General features: G+C 44.7%; 1 protein-coding gene across 5 annotated transcripts in view; it reads left to right on the top strand.

The window, feature by feature from the left end:
- Positions 1-25,852, top strand: part of SUSD1 (sushi domain containing 1) — a 137,067-nt gene that overhangs the window by 98,761 nt on the left and 12,454 nt on the right. For 4 of the 5 annotated variants that reach the window (XM_063714362.1, XM_024252820.3, XM_054520450.2 and 1 more), the window contains 3 exons: positions 273-459; positions 16,010-16,106; positions 20,360-20,618. In XM_063714362.1, the coding sequence (XP_063570432.1) occupies positions 273-459; positions 16,010-16,106; positions 20,360-20,618 (543 nt within the window). Of the gene's footprint in view, positions 1-272; positions 460-16,009; positions 16,107-18,100; positions 18,386-20,359; positions 20,619-25,852 lie in introns of those variants that run through there. The other variant, XM_054520451.2, reaches the window with a different exon arrangement.

Here is a 25,852-nt window from a genome sequence, read left to right as displayed (position 1 = left end):
TCTCTACAAAAAATACAAAAATTAGCTGGATGTGGTGGCATGTATCTGTGGTCCCAGCTATTGGGAGGCTGAGGAGGGAGAATCACTTGAGCCTGGGAGGTTGAGGCTGCAGTGAGCCGAGATCGTGCCACTGCACTCCAGCGTGGGTGACAGAGTGAGGCCCCCATCTCAAAAAAAAAGAAAGAAAGAAAGAAAAAGGAAAAGGGGAGGTTTCAAGGCATCTAAAGCCTTTTAGGCCAACCATTCACCCAGTGAGCTTTTTTATGTTTCAGTTCCACATTTGGGGCCAGCGATGGTATCAGAAGGAATTTGCCCAGGAAATGACCTTTAATATCAGTAGCAGCAGCCGAGATCCCGAGGTATGCTTGGACCTGCGTCCGGGTACCAACTACAATGTCAGTCTCCGGGCTCTGTCTTCGGAACTTCCTGTGGTCATCTCCCTGACAACCCAGATAACAGGTAAATCTTGAATAACAGCATTTGGATTAACAGAGTTACCGCAGAATTGTTCATAGGTCCTGATAAAGAGGAACTGTTGCTTTTTATCGTTCATATAATGAACTTTAACAGGGAGAGGAGAAAGGACATGGAATTGGAGAGGTGCCTTAAGGCGCTTACAACTGTGACTGTTATGTTTTATTCTTTTTTCTTTTTTTGAGGCAGGGTCTTGCTCTGTTGCCCAGGCTGGAGTGCAGAGGCACGATCATGGCTCACTGCTGCCTTGACCTGGGCTTAAATGATCCTCCTGCCTCAGCCTCTTGAGTAGCTGGGATTATAGTTGTATAGGCCACCATGCCTGGCTAATTTCTGTATTTTTTGTAGAGATGGGGTTTCACTATGTTGCCTAGGCTGGTCTCGAACTCCTGGGCTCAAGCAATCCGCCTGCGTTGGCCTCCCAAAGTGCTGGGATTACAGGTGTAAGCCACTGCGCCCAGCCTGTTATGTTTTATTCTTAAAAAGATACCTGATAACCACAGGGGAGGTCTATGGGGAGGGGGAGGGGGAAGATACCTGAAACAAAATGTCAGCATTGATGAAATGTGGGTAGTGTGTCCATGGTGCTGGTTATATACCTTCTGGATATTTAAAGCATTTAAAATACTTTGTAGTTAAACAAAAAACGCTTGTGGCTGTTTCTTTCTCAGTAATATTTAGTTGGCATCCTGTTGCAAGTACTTTAAGAGTAGATTACTAGCCAGACGCAGTGGCTCACACCTGTAATCCCAGCACTTTGGGAAGCTGAGGAGGGTGAATCATGTGAGGTCAGGAGTTTGAGACCAGCCTGGCCAACATGGTGAAACCCCGTCTCTACTAAGAATACAAAAATTAGCTGGGTATGGTGTCAGGTGCCTGTAATCCCAGCTACTCGGAAGGCTGAGGCAGGAGAATTGCTTGAACCCAGGAGGTGGAGGTTGTGGTGAGCTGAGATCGCACTCCAGCCTAGGCAACAAGAGCAAAACTCCATCTCAAAAAAAAAAAAAAAAAAAAAAAAAAAAAAGTAGATTACCATCAGGGGACAATGAATGATTGCAGTCCTCCGGCTATAGGGCCCCAGTAAATTCACTTTCCACTCATTTTCTCCTCCCTCTTCACATCTGTGACCCCCACTTCACACACGCTCTGAGCAAATACTAAGCATATTAGCTTCTTGATTCTTATTTCACTGAGAAATTAGAAGTAGTCAGGTGAGGACTTCCCACCCTCAGCCCTGCCGTTCCTCCCTGCATCCTGTTCTGCCTCCCCTCCTGTCCCTGCTCGCGTGTAAGGCTGCCATCCCCTCAACTTGTGCATTAGATCCCATCCCTTCTTCCCTGATCAACACCTCCCCTCGTATAGAATTATCCCCAGCATTGCCTAGCATGTTGCAACATCTCCCTTATTAACGAAAAGAAAGAAAAAATGAACAGATCTTCTTTGAGCCCATATTTGTCTTCAACTACTTTGCCTTCTCTCCGCCCCTTTCTATAAAAACTTCTTGAAAGAAATGGCTGTTCTGTAGGCTCCACAGCCCTACCTCCTATTCTCACTTTCAGTCATCCCACTTGGGAAACATACGTCTTCATTGCTTTACTGAAAGGCTCTTCGTTTGATCTCTGTCTTGCCAATGGCCAGTTTTGTTCTTATCTGATTTCCTCGATAGCGTTGACACTCTCTCCCTCTTGAAACCCCCCTCCCTTAGTTTTGGTTCCTTCTGCCTTGCTGTCCCCTGTCAGTCTTCTTTGCTAGCTCCATCTACTTTTATGACCCCTCTTCAGCCTCCTTTTCTTCATTATCTACCCTTTCTGCTTAGGTGATCTCAACCAGTCTTATGGCTATAAATATTACCTATATGCAGAGGATTTCCAAAATCAATTTCTAGTCCCAGCCTCTCCTTTGAGCACCAGACTCATATATCCACCCAACTTCTACACATGTCCTATTGAACATCTAATAGGCAAATCAAACGGAACTTGTGATTTCTCACTTCTGCCCTTGCCCCCAAATCTATTTCCACCCAGGCTTCTCTGTTTCTGTTACTCTCTGTCTGTTATTGGCATTTCTGTTCACCCAATTGTTCAGGCCAAAAACAAGTCCTAACTGGTTCTATCCCATCCCCAAATTTCTAATCTGTCAACAAGCCCTGTTGGCTTGCTGTCTGAAATATATTCTGAATTCCACCACTTCTCCCCATCTGTGCCTTTTTCACAACTACCCTAATCCAAGACAGCAACCTCTTGCTTGGACTCCTGCTGTAGTTTTAAAACTGGTTTTCTCTTGCCTATATACCTCCCACTCTGGACGTTAGTCTTAGTCTTCACCATAACTTTCAAAGATCACTCAGCACTCAGAGTGATCTTTTAAAAATGCATTTGAGAACATGTCAGCACCATCTCAAAACTCTCCAGTGAGTTTCCATTAAAGTTAGAATGGAATCCAAGTTCCTCACCATAGGACATGTCATCTGGCCCCTGCCTACTTCTAATTCATCTCCCCCTGCTCTCTTCCTTTCCCATTAAGCTTCAGCTGTCTCCCTGGCCTTCTTGCAGTTCCTTAAATGGGTCAAAGTTTTTCCAGCCTCCAGACTTTTCCATTTGCAGTTCACACCTCCTGGGACACTGTCAACATATGGCTTCTCCATCGTTGTTCAGGTGCCTGCTCAACTGCCATCACCAGCCTCCACGCTATTACTCTGTATCTACTTACCCTGCTTCAATTTCTTCATAGAGCTTCATATTAATACAAAATATTAATTATTAGTTTTTAGAGATAGGGTCTCACTCTGTCACCCAGGCTGGAGTGCAGTAGTGCAATCATAACTCACTGCAGCCTTGAGCCCCTGGGCTGTAGCAATCCTTCTGCCTCAGCCTCCTGAGTAGCTGGGACTACAGGCGCTCACCACCATGCCTGGCTAATTACAAAAGGGATTTTTTTGTTTTTATTTTTTGTAGAGATGAGGGTCTCCCTATGTTGCCTAGGCTGGTCTTGAACTTCTGGCCTCAAGTGATCCTCCCATCTCGCCTCCCAAAGTGCTGAGATTATAGGCATGAGTCTCTGTGCCCAGCCTAGAGCGTTTTCTAAAAACTTATATTTTTTAAATTTTCTTTCTCTCCTACTAAAATAGGAGCTTCCTGAAGACAGTGATTTTTGTCTGTATGTTTTACATTAAACCCTCAGTGGGTAAGAATGGTACTGATAGATAGCATAACAGCCCAGAATTTTAAAATAACAGCCAGTGGATGGTATTGGTGTTGAGGAGATGTCTGGTTAGGCAATGAATTCTGGCCACCAAAAAGAATTCCCCACATTTTGGGCTGGAGAGACAAGTGGTGTTCAGTTTGGGCATTTCTTTCTGTGGTGACTTATTAAAATGAATAGCGACTCCGTCTCCATTTCCTACTCTGTGGTCTTTATCATATTTGGATGCTGTGCTTTTCTAGTTTGAAGGACCATCGCGCATTTTTTTTTGAGTAAAGGGGAGGGGGTTTCATCTTGTTGAGACACTTACTCCTACCTTGTTTTGTGTAGGCTGAATAGAGCTTTAGTGGCTCAAGTTCCCGCTCTCTGTGCTCATGGCCACCAGGGGACATTGTTGAGCTGTTTAATGTTCATTGAGATGCCTATTTTCCAACCCTACCCACTTTAAAGGATTTGTAATTTTAAAGAAGCATAAAAAAATCAAGTTGCTTAAATCTTATGAAAGAGTTAAAAAAAAAACAAAAAACCCAACCCCTTTCTTTTATAAAAGGAGGAAAAAAGAGACGCTTATGTGTTGATGTGCAGATACTCGTGGTTGCGTAAGATGTGTGTGGCCTTATTTCGGTAAAATCATGAACTTTTGAATTTTGGCAGATGTGTTAGGCTAAGGATTTGGGTCTGGACAATGTAGCTGCTCATTTCCCAGAAGGAAAGAGAGTGGAATTTCCCTTCTGAGTGTCTTACATTAAATCTTACTGATGGGAACAGGATGAAAACAAGTGCTTTAAATACATCGCTGACCTCAGAGGACAGTGAAGGTTCTAGGAATGTTGAGGGACAGAGGCAGGTGTTTCGGTGAATGCAGGAAAGCAGGGGCTGGCGAGGGGGTGGGTGAGATGGAGCTGTGGCCTCACGGTGTTTCTGACTCTTGGCTGATAGGCTGCAGATGGCGCATTGAACTGAATTCTTCAGGATAGCCCCACGGCACGCATCCCCTTTAGGACAGGGCGAGGAACAAACTTTCATCCTTGATGCAGGCCCCAAAGAGTCAGAACAGCATCCACATGTTGAGTGTGCTATTTTCTTTCTCTTTTTTTTTGTTTTGAGACAGAATTTCGCTCTGTCACCCAGGCTGGAGTGCAGTGGCGTGATCTCAGTTCACTGCAACCTCCACCTCCTGAGTTCAAGCAATTCTTATGTCTCAGCCTCCCAAGTAGCTGGGATTACAGGTGTGCGCCACCATGCTTGGCTAATTTTGTGTGTTTAGTAGAGATGGGGTTTCACCATGTTGGCCAGGCTGATCTTGAACTCCTGGCCTTAAGTGATCCGCCCACCTCGGCCTCCCAAAGTGTTGGGATCACAGGTGTGAGCCACTGCACTGGCCTCCTTCCCTTCCTTTTCCTTTCCCTTTCTTTTTTTGAGACAGAGTCTTGCTCTGTTGCCCAGGCTGGAGTCTTGCTCTGTTGTCCAGGCTCTGTTGCCCAGGCTTGCTCTGTTGCTTACGCAGTGGTGTGATCTCAGCTCACTGCAACCTCTGCCTCCCAGGCTCAAGCGATTCTCATGCCCCAACCTCCCAAGTAGCGGAGATTACAGGCACACACCACCAGGCCCGCCTAATTTTAAAAATATATTTTTAGTAGAGATGAGGTTTTGCCGTGTTGTCCAGACTGGTCTCAAACTCCTGACCTCAAGTGATCTGCCTGCCTTAGCCTCTCAAAGTGCTGGGATTACAGGCAGGAGCCACTGCCCAGCTGAGTATGCTATTTTCTTGCTAAGTCTAAAAGCTTGTAGGCAACATTTTCTTATAGAGAGAGAGAAAGAGGAAACCAGAGAGGGAAGAGAGAGGAGGATGGGGGTGGGTGGGGGCGGGGTGGGGAAGAGAGAGAGAGAAAGAGAGAGTGAGCGTGAGAAAGCCAATACATACGTAAATGTGGAGATAAACCAGACCACTTGTCTTACACAACATGGTGATCATTTGAGATGGAATGTTTATTATGGAACCAAGCATGCTGGAGGAGCAAAGGGAAGAAAAGATGAAAAGGAAATTATTTATTCCCATGTCTTCAGTACCAAGGCTGGCAACTTCTTTGAGAAATTTCCCGTCTCTCATTGTATTCATAACAAGAAAAAGAAAAGTACTTTTTCAGATGGTTAGGAAAACAATGGAAAACACAGGTGTGTCCCAGGCATTTATCAGATTGTCACTTTATCAGAGAGGTCCAGCCAGGACTGCCCTGATCCTCCCTGCCCCTGCCTCTGACACTGCCCTCCACGATGGGATGTCCTCAGGGAAGACTGTGCAGGACCAGGTCTCTTGGTTTCTTTTACCGAGGCTTCTCTTTCATGGTTGGTTACCCACAAACCATCCAAGGATGCTGTACCCCTGTGTCCTCAGTGAGAAACCCATCTCCCCTGGCTGGTTCCAGGGTACCACACTTATCCCTGGGGGGCCCCCTGGCTCCCAGGGGGCTGAAGCTGCACCACAGGTCAGCAGAGGGACTGGCCTTCATGCCAGCTGTTTTCCTTTGCAAGTCTTCCGTGGACACAGGCTCTTTTGATATCTGGAGCCTGAACATTAGGTCACGCTAGGAGAGGCGCATTTGCCCTTCCATGCTTCCACAGTCCACCCAGAAATCTCCCAACCACTTTCTAGCTTCAAAACAAACCCCAAGCCCCCAAGTAAATGGCTGTGTGGGGATGGGTGTCTCCCAGACCCTCTTGCTACCAGCATCTGAATCTCAGCCAAAGTTAGCTTTTATAAAACGTGCATGAGAAGGTTTTCTTAGATCAGAAGCCTGGAAACTAGGGTTTCTGTGTGTGTTGGGAGAGGGGGAGGGGCATGCTGTGCTGTAACAATTTAATTTAGCAAATATTTATTTATTTACTTGTATTTGTTAAAAACAAGATGGATTGGCCAGGCGCGGTGGCTCATGCCTGTAATCCCATCCCAGCACTTTTGGAAGCTGAGGTGGGTGAGTTCGAGACCAGCCTGGCCAACATGGTGAAACCCAGTCTCTACTAAAAATACAAAAATTAGCTGGGTGTGGTGTGGGTGCTTGTAATCCCACATACCTGGGCGGCTGAGGCAGGAGAATCTCCTGAACCCGGGAGGCAGAGGTTGCAGTGAGCCGAGATTGTGCCACTGCAGTCCAGCCTAGACAACAGAGCAAGACTCCAACTCAAAAAAAAACCAAAAAAAAAAAAAAAAAAAAAAAAAAGAAATAAATAAATAAAAATAAATAAAATAAATAAAAAGAGATGTCTTGAGAAACCACTGGCAAATATTTTTCGATTGGTTATGTACAAAGACCTGTGCTGCCTACTGAGGATGTACACATGAAAAGAAATTGGTTTCTTCTCCTTGGGAGGTGAAGTCTCATAACTTTGTTGATGGAGAAGATATATCTAGCTGATGGCTTGTGGTGGAAGCTACTATTTTTTCTGTTGCCTTCAATTTTAATTTATCATGCCTTGGATGGGATGATATATCTGGAGAGGTGCCTGAGGATTAGAAAAGAACTATCATGTTGTGTTTATTTTTCTACCTACTTTTTATTATAGAAAATTCAGAAAAGTAGCATTGTACTGGGTTTTTGGGCAGTGGAGTTGTGTTTTAATTCAATTGTTTGTGCTTACTTGAAGTTTGTAGTACAAAGTTGGAGATGTTGCTCAGTTTTGATGCACATAAAATTTTCTTCCATTTTTGGTTCTTTTTGTTCATTTTGATGGGTTTTGCATAGAGACATTTTAACACATTTGTACTTATACTACCCTTTTCTTTGGTTGATTTAATAGTTTACCTTCATTAGTGATATTAATCTTTCGATAAATATTACAAATTCCTACTCCAAGGCTATTTACTCTTTTGTTTTCTTTTCAATTTTTTTTGAGACTGAGTTTCATTATGTTGCCCTGGCTGGAGTGCTGTGGCACAATCATAGCTTACTGCAGCCTCAAACTCCTGGGCTCAAGCAGTCCTCCTGCCTCAGCCTCCCAAGTAGCTGAGACTACAGGTGCATGTCACCACACCCAGCTAATTTTTTCTTTTTGTAAAGATGAGGTCTTACTTTGTTGCCCAGGCTGGTCTCAAACTCCTGGGCCCAAGTAATCATTTTTGCCTAGGCCTCCCAAAAAGCAAGGATTATAGGTGGGAGACACTGCACCTGACCTGCTTTTTTGCACTTAAAATTTAGGTTCAGGCTGGGCACAGTGGCACATTCCTATAATTCCAGCGCTCTAGGAGGCTGAGGAGAGAGGACTGCTTGAGTCCAGGAGTTCAAAGCTGCAGTGAACTATGATCATGCCAGTGCACCCCAGCCTGGGCGACACAGTGAGACCACTTTTCTACAACAAACAAACAAACAAACAAACAAAACCAAAACAAAACCACTTAGGTTCATTTGGAATTTATTTTGATGTCTGATATGAGGCTAAGTTTACATGATAATTTTTCTCCCCAGCTGTAAGCCAGTTCCCTATCACCTTTGGAAATACTGACCATCCACGCCACCTGGTGCATTTCTTTGGGTCTCTTTCTAGACTGTCTAGCTTTTTTTCACTGTTTGTCTGTCCTGGTCGTGTACTTTACTATTTCAATTGTTGTAATTTTATGATACATTTAATATTTTTTTTTTTTGCAGAGCAAATTCTCCTTCATTACTTTTCCCCACATTTGCCCCCATGTGGGAATTTCTTTTGCCATTTGCTTCTAGCAGAGGATGGATATTCCTGACATCCGAGAATGGTAATGAAGGTCTCTGTTCTGGTTCCTCTCCCATCTCACACACCCAGGGTGAAAGAGCTATACTTTCCAGCACAGGCAGGACCCATTTCTTGCCTTAGGTCTAATTCAGTTTAAATCAGTAACGAGGCTGATGGAAAGGAGAGCAGGTCTACCCAGGACATCAGTTTGGGAGACAAGGAAGAGCACCTTGGAAAATTCAGCTGAAAGTCAAGTTTGTTCCACCTCGAAATGTGGCTGAGAACCAGCCTGACGAGGCTTAGGCTTGTACATTGGAGAGAAAAAGTAGACTGTTTAAAATATAAGGCAGCAGCTGGGCATGGTGGCTCATGCCTGTAATGCCAGCACTTTGGGAGGCCGAGGCAGGTGGAATCACCTGAGGTCAGGAGTTCGGGACCAGCCTGGCCAACATGGAGAAACCCATCTCTACTAAAAATACAAAAATCAGCCGTGTATGGTGGTGCATGCCTGTAATCCCAGCTACTCGGGAGGCTGTGGCAGGAGAATTGCTTGAGCCCAGGAGCCGGAGGCTGCAGTGAGCTGAGATCGCACCATTGCACTCCAGCCTGGGCGACAAGAACGAAACTCCATCTCAAAAAGCAAAAGCAAAAACAAAAAGAAAATAAAAAAATATATAAGGCAGGGAGACCTTAGGCAAACAGAGCAGAAAATGGTCTCAAAGTCACATGTTGATTGAACCAGATGACTGTGGTGCCTTGAAAAATGTGACTCTAGATTGGGAAAGAGTGACGTCACCTGGACCAAGCAGGGGGATGGCCTTCCTGCTCGGTCTGCAGTTGCCTCTTCTGAGCTCAGTGAGCACTTTGTTCTGCTGCTTCTGGGTGGTTTTAAAATGTTAGCCAAGAGATTAGAGGAACTAGAATTATCACTCTTGGAGAAGAACAAAGAGGAGTAACTTAAAAGAGTCGGTGGGGGCGGGGCGGGGCGGGGGTGGGATGGGGCGGAGTTCTCACACAGAAAAGAGTGACCAGTTAATGTCCACCTTGGCTGAGAAGAGGAAATACGTAATAAAAAAAGTTAATTTTACTGTGACAACAAAACGTCACAAGTGAAAGGGCATTTAAGTGATAGCGAAGGGCCTGAGGGCAGTTAGATCTCAAAGGGGAAGGGGTACGTTCCCAGGGGACATGTGGGGGCTTTTCCTCTCTCCTCTGTCACTGCCACAGGAATCCAGCTGTTGTCTTCTCAGCTGTATCCTACGGAATCTCTCTCTGGACTGCTCTTGAAAATAGCATAGACCGTCATTTCAACAAATGAGTGATGTGAGGCCTAGACTCTAAGCAGAGGCTTTTCCAGGTGACCTCCTGGGGCGCCTGGCAACCCCCCAGGTTTAGGAAAAACATGATCTATATTGCAGTGTCTAAGAGACTCTGGGAGAAATTCTAGACTTAACAGTCTTTCATAAAGGCCACAAAGTTCTCTTACTCTTCCACCTGGTCTTAAAGCCTGGGTTTCTCGGTGGTCCGCCCTTGGCCCCCATCTCTCCTCAGATACTAGTGGTCGCGTTCACTCCTCCCTGTGAGCTGCCTCTGTATCTCCACCACGGGGTTTGCTCCTAGGCTCCAGACCTATGTTTCTAACTGCCTGCTGGAGGATTCCTTACACACTTCAACCTGAACAGATCTAGAAGTGAGCTGCTTCTCGTCTTCCCCCAGGCTTGGTAAATGACATCACCGCTGACTTGGTTGCCAGATTCCTGCCTTCTCTCCCCTGAGCAAGGCTTCCATTTGTTCCCTCTTCTCCATTCTCAGTGCTCTCACTTGCAGCAAACCTCAAGCACTTCCCACCTAGATTATTGGACAACCTGTGTTTTTGCCCTTTTTCTATTCATCCTTCGATCAGCTCTCTAAGTTGTATTTTTGAAGTGCACAACTGCTAAAAATAAATATATATTTTTTGAGACAGGGTCTAGCTGTTGCCCAGGCTGGAGTGTAATGGTGCAATCTTGGCTCACTGCAACCTCTGCCTCCCGGGCTCAAGCAATCCTCCCCCCTTGGCCTCCTGAGTAGCTGGGATCACAGGTGCACACCATTGTGCCTGTCTAATCTAAAACATTTTTTGTAGAGACAAGGTTTCACCATGTTGCCCAAGCTGGTCTTGAACTCTTGGCCTCAAACAACCTGCCTGCCTCAACCTCCCAGAGTGCTGGCATTATAGGCATGAGCCAGTGCACCCAGCCTGCTAAAAATCTTTAAACGGCTTCTCATGACTTCCGGAACCTCAGATCTCTGAGATCTGACCCACACTTACCGCTCTAACTTGATCACCTACTTCTACTCTGCCAGACCTCAACCTTTTAGCCAGGAACTCCGTGTAGTTCTATCCCTCCCTGCCACCACCTCATGCCTCTGCAGATGTCTGTTTCCATGTTTGATTGGCTCAGCTCCCTGCCTTCAGTTAGATGTTCCTCCTCACATCCACAGCGCTCTGTATATAACTCCATCACAGCTCTGGGCACTACCTTTTCAAAACTGCCTCCACGATTACACTCCAAGCTCCCAGAAAGCAGAAAGCATGTCTTCTGTGCTTGTCTCCCCCAGCCTAGAACAGAGCCTGGGGCAGAGGTGGCTAATGGGTGTTTGTTGAATGCAGATATATGAATAATATATATAGTAGTGCTTTAACAACTGTAAAGGTCCAGGCAGGTCTAAGTTTTTATTTATTATAATTTGAGATTGAGGGTTTCTACCCCAAAGCTATTTTCTAATCTGGTAAATACAGTCTTGAGAATCTATTTTGGCCTCAGAGTCCTTCAGTTCACAGTGGCAGGGTTTAGGGCTAGGGTGGGGGGATTGGGGGGGAGGCATTCATACATATGTTTTTAATAGCTCTTTCTCTTTCCTTCCATCATGTCCTTCCTCCCTTGTCCTACTGAGCTGATGCAGTGATAGACTTTGAAGGAGGGGTGGTTTAGTCCAGGGTCTAAAGGGGGTTCTTAAGGCCATTCTTCCTGCTGTCCTCACTGTCTCCACCACCCAAGGGGTTTAGGATGTGCCTGGAATTCACAGCAATTCTTCTTAGAAAAATGCATAAGGACCGCTTCCCTACCGTGTCCATTTGGCCTAGCACCAGAGTTCCTGCCAGTACACAGCTGAGGGTTCTGCCCTTCCACAGAACACCAAGGCGCTGGATGCATTCTATAGTCAGGGCTCTTTTGGTTGCAAGTGACAGAAACCCAACTCCAACCAGCTTAAGCGTGTGGAATCTGTGGGATCACAGAACTGGGAAGGCCCAGGATGGATCTCGTCTGGAGACAGCAGGCTTCAGTCACACGTGGTGTCACCACAGCCCCGTTGCTCTTCCATCCATGAGGCCCTCTTTCTGCCAAACTCTTCCAGCCAGACCTGGGAGGATGGACATTGTACTATTGGCCTACCTGGTACTTACAACTACAGTCTAAGAAGAAGAATAAAACCCTCCAATCTTCTAGGCCTGGCATGGTGGCTCATGCCTGTAATCCCAGCACTTTGGGAGGCAGAGGTGGGCAGATCACCTGAGGTGAGGAGTATTGAGACCAGCCTGGCCAACATGGTGAAACCCCATCTCTACTAAAAATACCAAAATTAGCTGGGCGTGGTGGCGCATGCCTGTAGTCCCAGCTACTCGGGAGGCTGAGGCAGAAGAATCACTTGAACCCGGGAGGCAGAGATTGCAGTGAGCCAAGATCATGCCACTGTACTCCAGCCTGGGTGACAGAGTGAGACTCCATCTCAAAAAACAAATAAACAACAAAAAATAAAACCTCCAATCTCCTAAACAGATTGCTCTTTTTGAGCCATCTTCTGACTGGGGAATGGCAATCTGTAATCACTGGGCGCTGGGCCAGAGGGGATTTGGAGTACTGGGAATGCTGGCCCCATAAGAACCATATGGAAAGGAGAAGGGCCGCTCTCCACAGAAAAAGGGATGCTGAGCACATACATATAAAGTATGTAACATATGAAAAGACAACATGTACGGACTCGGAGAATCTCAGGCACAAGGTGTCCCGTCTTTGAGAGTTTCACGATTGCAGGGTTGCAGCTTTCCATGGTTTCTTCCAGGTTTGTTTTCTTTCAAGCCCCTGTTCATTGAGCAGAATGCCTCTCCAGCCCTGACTTAGGAACACTGCCTCTTTTGCCTGGCTTCTGTTGCCACCCTCTGCGCTGTAAGGAACCCTCTTTCTATATTACAAGTCACAGTTCCCTGAATGACATTTCCTGTGTACTCAAGCTGGGAAGGAGCTAAACCTGTCCCTATGGCCTCCCTCCTGGGGTCATTTTTGAGTTTTTTCTTTTCTATTCATGCCTTCCCTTTGAACTTGCTAATTAAGAGATCCTTGGTGTTTGACACCCCAGGACCCCCAAGCTCTGTTCCTTATGGTCTCAGGCACAGAGGTCTCTCATTCCTCAGGGATTTGTAATTCCAGGTTTCTACTTCTAGGTCATGGTTTAATCTCAGGCAAAGTGAACGCAAGCATTGTCATGGCCTGGCAATGTAGTAAAGGAGACTTTGGAGTCAAATTACCCTAAGTCCCACACTTGGCTCAGCCGGCCGTATTCTAGTGGTGTGACTCAGCCTGCCTGAGCCTTGATTTCCTCACTGATAAGATAGAGATGATTGTCACGCAGAGCTGCTGTGAGGATTTGTTGAAACCTCAGAGGCAAAGTTCCTAGCATAGAATTGGCAACTAGTAGCTCAAGTGATATTATACAGGTGCCAACAGGCGCTGAGGGCTGCTGTGTTCCAGGCACTGTTTTATTCTCTTTACTTGTGTTGACTCATTAACTATTATTGTTAATCATTATTAATTGGCTCATTAATTCCCTCAACAGGCCTAAGAGGTAGAGGTTGTTTTTACCCCTATTTAACAGATGAGGCTGCTGAAGGTGTAAGTGATAGAACCAGGATAGCAACCCAAGTCCTGTGTTCCTCCCCACTACGTGGTATTATTTCTGCAGTTTAACTGTAGTGTAGCTTCTCTGATGTGAGCCACACTGGATAGACCTCTAACTCTGCAGTAATTGTGGCAAGTGGGTCATTTTCTTGGAGTTGATGTGTTTGTAAAATCTTTGGGGATTCAGTGTTTTTATTTTTACTTTTTGAGACGGAGTCTCGCTTTTTCGCCCAGGCTGGAGTGCAGTGGCACGATCTCGGCTCACTGCAACCTCTGGCTCCCAGCTTCAAGCAATTCTCCTGCCTCAGACTCCTGAGTAGCTGGGATTACAGGAGTGTGCCACCATGCCTGGCTAATTTTTATATTTTTTACTAGAGATGGGATTTCACCATGTTGCCCAGGTTAGCCTCGAACTCCTGACCTCAAGTGATCCGCCCACCTCTGCCTCCCAAAGTGCTGGGATTACAGACATGAGCCACTGTCCCTGGCCAGTGTTTTTAAAGTAGAGTTTGTTAGTTCACTCAAAGGGGGTGAAAATTTGCCAGATCAATTGGTAGAACCAAATGTTCAAGATACCCCAAGGTGAATGAGAGGGGTGTGTAAGCAGAGTGTGAGTTCACATTCTGACTCTACGACTTGCTAATCGTGTGGCCTTTGGACAAGTAACAATCTGTCATGTATGAATTTCCTCATCTATAAAATGAGTTTTTCTAAGATAATAACTGTACTTGTTCCACCTCTGAGATTAGGGAAATTGAAGAAGATACATAAGCGTTAGAAAGGGATCAAAGTAATCAGTTTTATTGCTGGTAAAACTGGTTTGGGTCTGAGGCTTCTTTTTTTTTTTTTTTTTTTTATTTAAGACAGAGTCTTGCTCTGTCACCCAGGCTGGAGTGCAGTGGCATGATCTCGGCTCACTGCAACCTCCGCCTGCCCGGTTCAAGCGATTCTCCTGCCTCTGCCTCCTGAGTAGCTGGGATTACAGGTGCCCGCCACCACGCCTGGCTAATTTTTGCATCTTTAGTAGAGACAGAGTCTCACCATGTTGGCCAGGCTGGTCTCAAACTCCTGGCCTCAGGTGATCCGCCTGCCTTGGCCTCCCAAAGTGCTGGGATTACAGGTGTGAGCCACCACACCCCTGCACCCGGCCAAAATGAAGCTTCTTGAACTTCCTCCCACACCTACACTTTGTGCCCCACCTATGGGGAAGTGGAAGCTATAGTGCAGTGGTCAGCAGCCTTGTTGGCACAAGGGACTGGTTTCATCGGAGACAATTTTCCAACAGACTGGGGTGGGTAGGGGGATGGTTTCGGGATAAAATTGTTCCACCTCAGATCATCAGGCATTAGATTTTCATAAGGAGTGCACAACCTAGATCCCTTGTATGCACAGTTCACAATAGGGTTTGTGCTCTTATGAGAATCTAATGCTGCCACTGATCTGACAGGAGGTGGAGCTCAGGCAGGAATGCTTGTCCACCTGCTGCTCACCTCCTGCTGTGTGGCCTGGTTGCTAACAGGCCACAGACTGGTACTGGTCCACCGCCTGGGGTTGGGAACCCCAGCTATAGGGCAAATGTAGACCAGGCTTCAGGCAGGTGACTCAGGTTTGCCTAGAGATGGACAGTGGGACTAGGAGGTGGGAAATCACCTGTCCTGCATTCAGGCAGCCCCCACCCCACAAAAAAAAAAGAAAGAAAAATAAAAAAACAAGGATGGGGCTACATGGGAACTAGCTGTTTCACAAATCACAGGGATGGATAGAAGGCCAGGTGGAAGCTCTTTTCCTAATACTTTGGAGAGGGAAGAAGTTCCTATATTGCATAGGTAGGAACCCCAAGAGAGGGAGCAAATGATTGCTTCTAGAAACATCATCCACTTGGTAGCCCTGTTGAGAAGATTAAGTAAGATGAGGCATATGTAGAACATCTCTAGTGTGAATGGTTAGTGCCCAGTATGTCTTACTGTGTTACCCGCAAGGCAGAATGGCAGTTAGCACATTTATACCATGACTGTAACTACCAGTGAGGTGCAAGAACACTGGTATCAGCCAGTCAGTATAGTTTCTTCCTGATGGAAAACCTATTTGGGAAATCTTATTGCTGGGGGCGGGAAAATAAGGACAGAGAGCTCTGTGATTATAAAGGCTATTGAAGGCTGATGTGGTGGTCTTCCCTACCAAGTAGGAATCTACTCACCAAGCAAACTGTAATACTCACCACATCTATCCTCTGCCAGTGCCACGGTATACTCATCACTTCTTTTTATTGTGGTAAAATACACATCACATAAAATGTGCCATTTTAACATCTTGAAGCACACAGTTTATTGGCATGTTGTGCAACCCTCACCACTGTGTATTTCCAAAATTTTTTCATCACCCCAAGGAGAACCTCTGTGACCATTAAGCAATATGTTCCCATTCCCTACAAAACCCCTCCACCCCCAGCAACATCTTCTGTCTCTATGAATTTGCCTATGTTCGATTTTTCATGTAAGTGGAATGATAGAGAATCTGTCCTTTTGTGCCTGGTGTATTTCACTTAGCATGTTCTTCCACATTGTGGCATGTACAGAATAGGCTCCTCGCTTCTGAAATTAAAACTTTCCTTTCAATAGCCCTCACGAGGACCTCTTTTGTCCTTCTGTTTACTTGTTCCAATCATACCCCTTTTCTTCTTTTCAACATGTTTTCAGAGCCTCCCCTTCCGGAAGTAGAATTTTTTACGGTGCACGGAGGACCTCTACCACGCCTCAGACTGAGGAAAGCCAAGGAGAAAAATGGACCAATCAGGTCAGTAGCTGTCCTTTCTCCACGGTTGCCCAGGGAACCCCATGGAGTGTTTTGGAAACTTTGATTTTGGTGAGGAGAAGACTTCTGTGTTGGTGTGCACTTGGGTGGTTAGAACAATGCAGTTGGGGCCTCTTTTGTTTCCTTGGGTACAGACTGGCCTTTAATCCCAACAGCATCCTTTCTAATGGTGAGAAAGACTTTTTTTTTTTAATTTTAATTTAATTTTATTTTTTTTGAGATGGAGTATCACTCCCATCACGCAGGCTGCAGTACGGTGTTGCGATCTCAGCTCACTGCAACCTCCACCTCCTGGGTTCAAGTGATTCTCCTTCCTCTGCCTCCTGAGTAGCTAGGATTACAGGCGTGTACCACCACAACTGGCTAATTTTTGTATTTTTAGTAGAGATGAGGTTTTGCCATGTTGGCCAGGCTGGTCTTGAACTCCTGACCTCAGGTGATCCACCAGCCTCAGCCTCCCAAAGTGCTAGGATTACAGGGGTGAGCCACCGCGCCCGGCCACATAGAGAGACTTCTAAAGGACCCTATATACAAGCATTTGGACAGTTTAGCTCAAGAAATTAAATCCATTCCTTTGGTCACTGGGTAAGCGTCGGTTGCGTGTTAGGACGTGTCAGGATTGTCCTTTGCACTCATGTCTCATAGTACATCCTTTATGGATGGTGGGTCAGGGGCATCATTTCATTTCCCAAAGGCAGAATATGTTGCCCTTTATGTAAGGCTGATCTTGGGGGGTGTGCAGTGGTTTCTGAAAAGATGATTTAGGTAGATCTTTTTGTCTTTTCATGTATTGAGTTATGGGCAAGACACTGTATAATTAATGACTGCTTCTGGGATTCCAGATGGCATTAGGATGGAATTAATTTACCTCAGTTGGAGGACTACAGTGTGTTCAGTTAAGTGTTTTATTTGCAAAGGTCATGGCAGGATTAGGAAAGTAGCATCAGTCCCTTTTTTAGAGAGGAAGATTGAGGTTGGCGTGGAGAGATGAACAGCTTGCTCACAGTACCAGGTCAAGGAGCTGAAAATGTACATGGCCTCACCAACATTGCCTTTGTCTCTCCTGACCCTTCAGTAAAATCAAGGTAAAAAAAAAAAAAAGTGAGATATTATAAAATTACAAAAAAGAAAGTCTGGCAATATTATCTGTATATCCATTTATAATAAAACTTAGGGTTTTCCTGCTTTTATATTCATTTAAATTCAGTAAATGTGCAAAGATCTTTCCAGGGACATTGTATAAATTGTTCTGATTCTTGACAAGTTACCAGAAGGTATTGTAATTCTGTCATTATAAAGAGAACAGAAGTTGTGATGTCACTTCCTGAGAGCATTTGCAAGAACAAATGTGATATTTATGTCAAATAATGACATAATGCAAAAAGAAAAGCCAAATGACAGCTTACCCTTGTGGCTATATGCCGGCCAGCGCCTCCAAAACAGGAAGTGGAGAACTGTGAGTCATTCGAGGGAGTGTAGTGGTGAAAAAGAGGAGAAAAGTCCTTCCAGAACAGTCATATTCCAAACAGCCACAGCTGCTTCTTTAACATCACATGGCTAATTACCAGCAGGCAGGGTGGTTTTCCTAAGCCTGACTACCTGGTTTGAGCTGGGGGGCAGCAGCTTTGCCAGTGTGTGAGACAGGCCTGAGTCTGCTTTGTGCACCGTTTAGGGACAGTGTCTTGGGGTACATAATGGAGCAAGGTCCCTGCGACCAAGTCTCTCCTGAGCTTGCTGATGTTAGGCAGAGGATGGAACCTATTGCTGGGTTCCCTTAATGCTCATGTCTCCCACACTTGCCAATTATAGGAATCACCTGGGAGCTTTACCAGCAATACAAATTCTCAGACTCCTAGAGATTTTGATTCAGTAGGTCGGGATGAGGTCGGGGAATTTGTATAATAATCAAGCAACACAGGTGATTACGGTCAGGCTAATTGGGAAGCTGCTTCATACTTTGTCAATGATACCTCTAGTGAGCAATGAACAGAACCAAATGGACACAGGTGAGCCTCGAACTTGCTCTTCACCACCACCACCTGCATGGAAAGATGAGCGAGATTTGAAGATGTACTTATGGACCGCATGGAGGTGCTGCAACATTTACTTTCTTACCTGTGGCTATGACTTAGGGATGTCTTCAAGTCTCCCGGCAAGTTTGTTGTTACAGATGTTCCCCATAGGCAGTGGATGCTTAATAAATGTTTACTGGTGGTGACAACTTATTGCCCTGCAGATTTTGCTTTGTCTCTTTTGTAGAAAGCCCTTGGCTGAAAGTGAGCCAAGACTTTATGAAAATCAGGACCCTCAGCCAGGCGCAGAGGCTCACGCCTGTAATCCCAGCACATTGGGAGACAGAGGCGGGCACACAGGGCAGTGATATGTGCAACAACTTCTCCCAGCTAAAGAGGTCAGGAGTTCAAGACCAGCCTGGCCAACATGGTGGAACCCCATCTCTACTAAAAATACAAAAAATATTAGCCGGGCATAGTGGCGAGTGCCTGTAGTCTCAGCTACTCAGGAGGCTGAAGCAGAAGAATCGCTTGAACCTGGGAGGTAAAGGTTGCAGTGAGCCGAGATCACACCACTGCACTCCAGCCTGGGCAGCAGAGCAAGACTCCCTTCTTAAAAAAAAAAAAAAAAAAAAAAAAAAGAAGAAAAGAAAAGAAAGAAAATCAGGGCCCTGAGGGTACCTAGGATGTTTGGGAACCTGGTGGGGTGAGACTTTCCATAGCCAACACCCACTGTGGAGGAGGGCTCCCTCTTCTTAACCTAGTGGTTCATGGGCTCTTAGGAAGCAGGAGATAGGGCATTTGACATGTGAAGCAGAAAGTTCAAATTTACTGGTAAAATAGAATTACATGGCCTAATGAGTTTTGGAAATTACCCTAATTATATTTCACGCTGATGTATGCTTTTCCTCTTTTCTGAAATTTCAGCTCAAGAATCTTTCATTGTTGGTGGCGGAGGGGCGGGGCGGGGGTTGGGGGGCTATCATTACCAAAGAACTGTGCAAGGATTTGCAAGAATACAAGAGTCAGTCATTCAGATCCCTGCTATCAAGCCTGATAGAGACAGCAGATGCTCAACATGGTACTAGAGGCAGGAGCTAAGTACCAGATAGATGGGAATAGAAGGGAAGCGTGATTCATTCTCAGTGCATTTTTATTCTCACACGTCCTTTCACTGCCAGGCTTTCTATTTGATGGGATAAATAATGAAACACATAACAAAAACAATACCCATTTGTTAGTGTGTTTTTCTGTCCACAATTGGGGAACAGTTTTTACAGTGCATACATGACATATTACTGTTCTGGCTGTTTCAGGGTGTTGTCAGACTGGATTAACTCATGGTGACTCTGCACTCTTGGCATCTCATTTATTTCACATGAACTTTGGTATCAGCCCATGAACTGTAGGGGATGTAAATCACATGAGTTCTGTTTCAGGTCACCACATGATTGTCTGCAGCCTTTTTTCTGGACTTAGTACATTCACTGTGGTAGGCACTCGGTCTCCATGTGACTGCTAACCCTTTCCACAGTTGGGCTTTATTTGCCCACGTGAAAATCACTGATTAGGTCAAATTTATGACACACACACAGGGCAGTGATACGTGTAACAACTTTTCCCAGCTAAAGAGGATGTACTTGGCATCTGTCTGCAGCCAGAACTTGGAGAGGTCCCTTGCCCTGTGTCATCTGGCATTAACCCTTTAGGTTCAAACTGGAATTCCATGATGGTTGGAACTGTCAGACTGTAAATCCCACACGGGCCAGGACTTTTTCTTGCCTAGTGTCGTGTCTCCAGTGCCTAGAAAGAGGCTTATTTCAGCTGGGCGCAGTGGCTCACGCCTGTAATCCCAGCACTTTGGGAGGCCGAGGAGGGTGGATCATGAGGTCAAGAGATCAAGACAAGCCTGGCCAACATGGTGAAACCCCATCTCTACTAAAAATACAAAAGTTAGCTGGGCATGGTGGCATGCACCTGTAGTCCCAGCTACTTGGGAGGCTGAGGCAGGAGAATTGCTTGAACCCAGGAGATGGAGGTTGCAGTGAGCCGAGATTGCACCACTGCACTCCAGCCTAGCGACAGAGCAAGACTCCATCTCAAAAAAAAAAAAAAACAAAAAAACTAAGAGGCTTACCTCATAGCAGGTGCTTAATAAATATGAACGAATGAATGAATTCCCCATGCAAGGGTCTGATGGACACTTCTCCTTTTTTCTTCCAGTTCATATCAGGTGTTAGTGCTTCCCTTGGCCCTCCAAAGCACATTTTCTTGTGATTCTGAAGGCGCTTCCTCCTTCTTTAGCAACGCCTCTGATGCTGATGGATACATGGCTGCAGAACTACTGGCCAAAGATATTCCAGATGATGCCATGGAGATACCTATAGGAGACAGGCTGTACTATGGGGAATATTATAATGCACCCTTGAAAAGAGGGAATGATTACTGCATTATATTACGAATCACAAGTGAATGGAATAAGGTATCTTTCTTTCCAAGCTCTTGTGAACTCTGTGTTTTCTTCTTCGCATGAAATTTAAATGTTTGAACATTTATTTTCCCAGTATATGAGAGGAACACTGCATGTAACAATCGTAAAATGTGTGTGAATACTTTGCCTTTATGAAGAAGGGACAGGTGAAACCCTTACAGATGATACAGATTCTGAACCACCTGGGGACCTTGCTGAATCAACATTTGGACTGACCTGGTTTTTGTTTTTACTCTTAAACTTTACAGATGCCCTCATTCTATTGCACTGCTGAAGTCTAAATTGGAAAGAAACATCTAGATTCTCTGTTAACTTCCTTGTGCCTCTGCCAGGCTGCTGCTTCTCTCATTCTCCTGGGAAGCAGAAGATTAAGCACAGCACTGGGCTGTTTTTTGCTTACATCCCTTCCGCAGCTATGGCATAGGTCCCACTTTCCCTTCCACAGTCCTTAGAAAGCTCTTCCAGCAGTGGTTCTTTCCTGAGACGTGGAACTCAATATTCATTAGATACTTAGGAAATATCACGGAGCTGCATTCATCAGTCAGGGATGGAAGATCTGGAAGAACCATTGTGATGGCTGACCTAGGAGAGCCCTAAGCTTGTTGTAAATTCATATGGGCCAGTAATGAAAACTAGAAGGATTATATTAATACTAATACAAACAGCTCTTAACTGATGAATTTGAGATAAAAGTATGTTGTCATCTTGAGTGTAAGGTTTATCACATATTTAAAACTGAGACACTCTATTAAATTCTGTGTGGGATGCAAATGTAATGTGTCGTGAACATGTTTGCTATGAAACCTATAGTTACTTGTAAGACTGTTCAAGTATCAAAGATGTCTAGCAGCGCTTTGTGACAATAATGTAGGAACAAAGAAAGGAAAGTTAAAGCCCAGAAATATATTGCCCTGAACTTACTAAAAAGGTATTTACAGCTTAGACAAGGCCTTTTCGTTAGAAAATTACTTGGGGTTTCTGACTTGGAGTTTTTAGCTGTAGTCAAAACACTGGCAGTACAACATGAGTGCAATTTAGAGATGGTTCAGAGATCTACTGTCCTAGATTAAGACTTTGGTTGGGGAGGGTACATTAGTCAGCTTGGGCTGCTATAGTGAAATATGGTAGACTGGGTAGCTTAGGCAACATACATTTATTTCTCACAGTCTGTGCTGGGAAGCCCAAGATCAAGGTGCCAGCTGATTCAGTTCCCCAGTGAGGAGTCTTTTCCTGGCTTGTGGACAGCTGCCTTCTTACAGTGTCCTCACATGGTGGGGATGGAGTGGGAAGGGGAGAGCTCTGATTGCTCTTCCTCTATTTATTAGGACACTTATCCCATCATGAGTGCTCCAGGCTTATAACCTTTTCTGAATCTATTTCTCTCCCAAAGATCCTGCCTCCAAATACCATCACATTGTAGGTTAGGGCTTCAACATGTGAATTTGAGGCAGGGGTTGGGTGGTGAGCAGGGGCATAGACATTTAATTCATAACAGAGGGAAAGAAGCTGGAGGTTAGGACAAGAATTCTGGTTTATTAGCCAGGCACGGTGGTATGTATCCATAGTCCTAGCTACTTGGGAGGCTGAGGCAGGAGATTTCTTGAGCCTGGGAGGCAGAGGTTGCACTGAGCCAAGATCATGCCACTGCACTCCAGCGTGGCATGCCCAGGCACTCCAGCCTGGGCACCAGAGTGAGACCCTGTCTCACACACACACACAAAGAATTCTGGTTTATAGGAAACTTTCCTGTGATGTAATTGATACTCTCTTTCATGTAGCTGAACAGAAGACTATGTGGTTATTCTTTAGGATGTTAAAGGAGATGAAAGGGCTTTGAAAAAATTTATGTTTGGATCTACATATTTGAATTGCGATGACTTTCCCATGGGTTTCAACTATATTTGTGTGACAATTACAATAAAATCAGTAGTGATTTAATTTTAATTTTTAATTGTGGTAATATATATACAATATAAAATTTACTGTCTTAACCATTTTAAAGTGTAGTTCAGTGGCATTAAGTTCATTCACAGTGTTGTGCAACCAATGTCCAAAACTCTTTTTATCTTGCAGAACAAACTTTATACCCATTAAATGACTCCCCATTCCTTCCTTCCCACAGCCCTTGGCAACCAATATTCTACTTTCTGTCTTTTTTTTTTTTTTTTTTTTTTTTTGAGGCAGAGTCTTGCTCTGTTGCCCAGGCTGGAGTGCAGTGGCGTGATCATAGCTCACTGCAGCCTCAACATCCTGGGCTCAAACAATACTGGTGCTTCAGCTGCCTGAGGTAACTTGGACCACAGGTGCACACCATCATGCCTGGCTAATTTTTAATTTCTGTTTCTTGTAGAGATAGAGTCTCTCCATGTTGCCCAGGCTGGTTCCAAACTCCCAGGCTCAAGTGATCCTCCCACCTTGGCCTCCCAAAGTGTTGGGATTACAGGCCTGAGCCGTCATGCCCGGCCCTACTTTCCATTTTTATGAATTTGACTACTCTAGGTACCTCATATAAGTAGGATCATTCAGTATTTTCTTTTTGTGACTGGCTTATTTCATTTAGCCTAAAGTCCTCTAGGTTCACCCATGTTGTGGCATGTGTCAGAATTTCCTTCCTTTTTAAGACTGAATAATATTCCATTATATGAGTAGATCACGTTTGTTTATTCATTTATTCATGGATGAATAATGGGATATTTTCCACCTTTTGGCTATTACGAATAATGCTGCTATGAACATTGGTATGCAAATATCTGTTTCAGTCCCTGCTTTCAGTTCTTTTGTGTATATACCTGAAGTGGAATTGCTTGATCAAATGATAATTCTATGTTTAATTTTTTGAGGAACTACCATACTGTTTTCCATAGTGCTATACCATTTTCCATTCCCACCAACAGTGTGTAGGGGTTCCAATTTGTCCATGTCCCTGCTAACACTTACTGCTTTCTGTTTTCTTTTCTTATAATAGGCATCCTATTACAAGATAGGGTGTGAGGTGACATCTTTTGTTTTGGAAGTGGGGGATGGGGTCTCACTTTGTTTACCAGGCTGAAGTGCAGTGGCCCAATCACAGGTCATTGCAGCCTTGACCTCCCTGGGGTCAGATGATCCTCTCACCTCAGCCACCTGAGTAGCTGGGACTACAGGTGTGTGCCATCACACCTGACTAATTTTGCCATTTTTCATAGAGACAGGATTTTGCCATGTTTCCCAGGCTGGTCTTGAACTCTTGGGCTCAAGCGATCCATCTGCCTTGGCTTCCCAAAGTGCTGGGATTATAGGCATGAGCCACCACTCCCAGCATGAGATGGCATCTTATTGTGGTTTTGGTTTGCATTTCCCTAATGACTAGTGATGCTGACCATCTTTTCATGGGCTCATCAGCCATTTGTGTATCTTCTTTAGAGAAATGTCTATTTAACTCCTTTGCTCATTTTTGAATTGGGTTATCTGTTTTTGTTTTTGTTAAATTTTAAGAGTTCTCCATACATTCTGGATATTACTGTAATCCCTTGTGAAATACGTGATTTGCAAATATTTTCGTCCATTCTGTGGGTTGCACTTTTGCTATCGATAGTGTCCTTAGATGCATAGAAGTTTGAAATTTTGATGATGATCAGTCTGTCTGTTTTTTCTTTTGTTGCCTGTGAAGAAGTCATTGAGAAATCTGGTTTCAGGAAGCTTTTCCTCTATGTTGTCTTCTAAGAGTTTTATAATTTGAGGTCTTATATTTAGGTTTTTGATCCATTTTGAGTGAATTTTTTATATGATGTTAGGTAAGAGTCCAAATTCATTCTTTTATATGTAGATATCTAGTTTTCCTAGTACCATTTGTTGAAAAAACTTTTTTTTTTTTTTGAGACAGTGTTTCACTTTGTCACCCAGGCTGGAGTGCAGTGGTGCAATCATGGCTCACTGCAGCCTCAACCTCCTGGGCTCAGGTGATCCTCCTGCCTCAGCCTCCCAAGTAGCTGGGACTACAGTTGTGCACCACCATAGCTGGCTAATATTTAAAAATTATTTGTAGAGATGGGGTCTCCCTGTGTTGCCCAGGCTGGTCTCAAACTCCTGGGCTTAAGCGCTTCTACTATCTCAGCCTCCCAAAGTACTGGGATTACAGGTGTGAGCCAGTGTGCCCAGCCTGAAAAAACTTTCTTTTCCCCATTGAATGGTCTTGGCCCTCTTGTTAACAATTATTTGACATATATGCAAGGGTTTATTTCTAGGTTCTCTATGCTGTTCCATTGGTCTATATGTCTGTCTTTATGTCGCTACCACACTGTTTTGTTTACTGTAGTTTTGTAGTAAATTTTGAAATCAGGGAGTGTGAGTCTTCCAATGCCCCCATTTTGTTTTTCCCTTTGTGTGTCTGTCCCAGTAAATAGCATTGCCATGCCTCCTGTTGCTAAGACAGAAACCTGTGAATAGTTCTTGTCTCTTCCTTCTTTCTTACCTTCTTATCCAGATCATCAGCAAATCATGTCAATTCTACCACCTTAATTCTGTTTAAAATCATTCTTTCCTCTCCTTCATCTGCACTGCTCAGACTTTGTCATCTCTTGCCTGAACATCACTTTTCTACCACATCTTTCTGTCTCTTATTCTACGCATCTCCTTGCTTCATACCACTGCCAGCATGAGTTTTATAAAATGCAAGTATGATCCAGGCATTTCAGTTTAATAAGCTCCCTTCTTCACCTGGCCCCTGCCAGTTTCTCTCCTTTGATATACTCCATTCCCCCAAACGGCCTTGCTATTTGAAGTCCCTTCCATTCTCCAGTGTCTTGAAATATGTTCTTCACTGGTTATTCTTGCACATTACCTTCCATTTCTAATATCTGCACTTAGCGTCAAAGCAAATGTTAGTCACATTCAGACCCTTATGGCTATTTTAAGCTTTTCTCAGAATTTTTTTTTTTTTTTTTCTTTTTTGAGATGAAGTCTCATTCTGTTGCCCAGGCTGGAGTGCAATGGTGTGGTCTTGGCTCACTGCACCTCTGCCTCCTGGGTTCAAGTGATTCTCCTGCCTCAGCCTTCCAAGTAGCTGGGAGTACAGGCGCCCACCACCACACCTAGCTAATTTTTGTATTTTCGGTAGGGATAGGGTTTCACCATGTTGGCCAGGCTGGTCTCGAACCCCTGACCTCAGGTGATCTGCTCATCTCAGCCTCCCAAAGTGCTGGGATTACAGGTGTGAGCCACTGTGCCCAGCAGCTTTTCTCAGAATT

This window comes from Pongo abelii, chromosome 13, assembly GCF_028885655.2.
Source record: "Pongo abelii isolate AG06213 chromosome 13, NHGRI_mPonAbe1-v2.0_pri, whole genome shotgun sequence".
In the NCBI taxonomy this organism is placed as follows: Eukaryota; Metazoa; Chordata; class Mammalia; order Primates; family Hominidae; genus Pongo; species Pongo abelii.
This window is presented reverse-complemented; position numbering and strand designations above follow the sequence as displayed.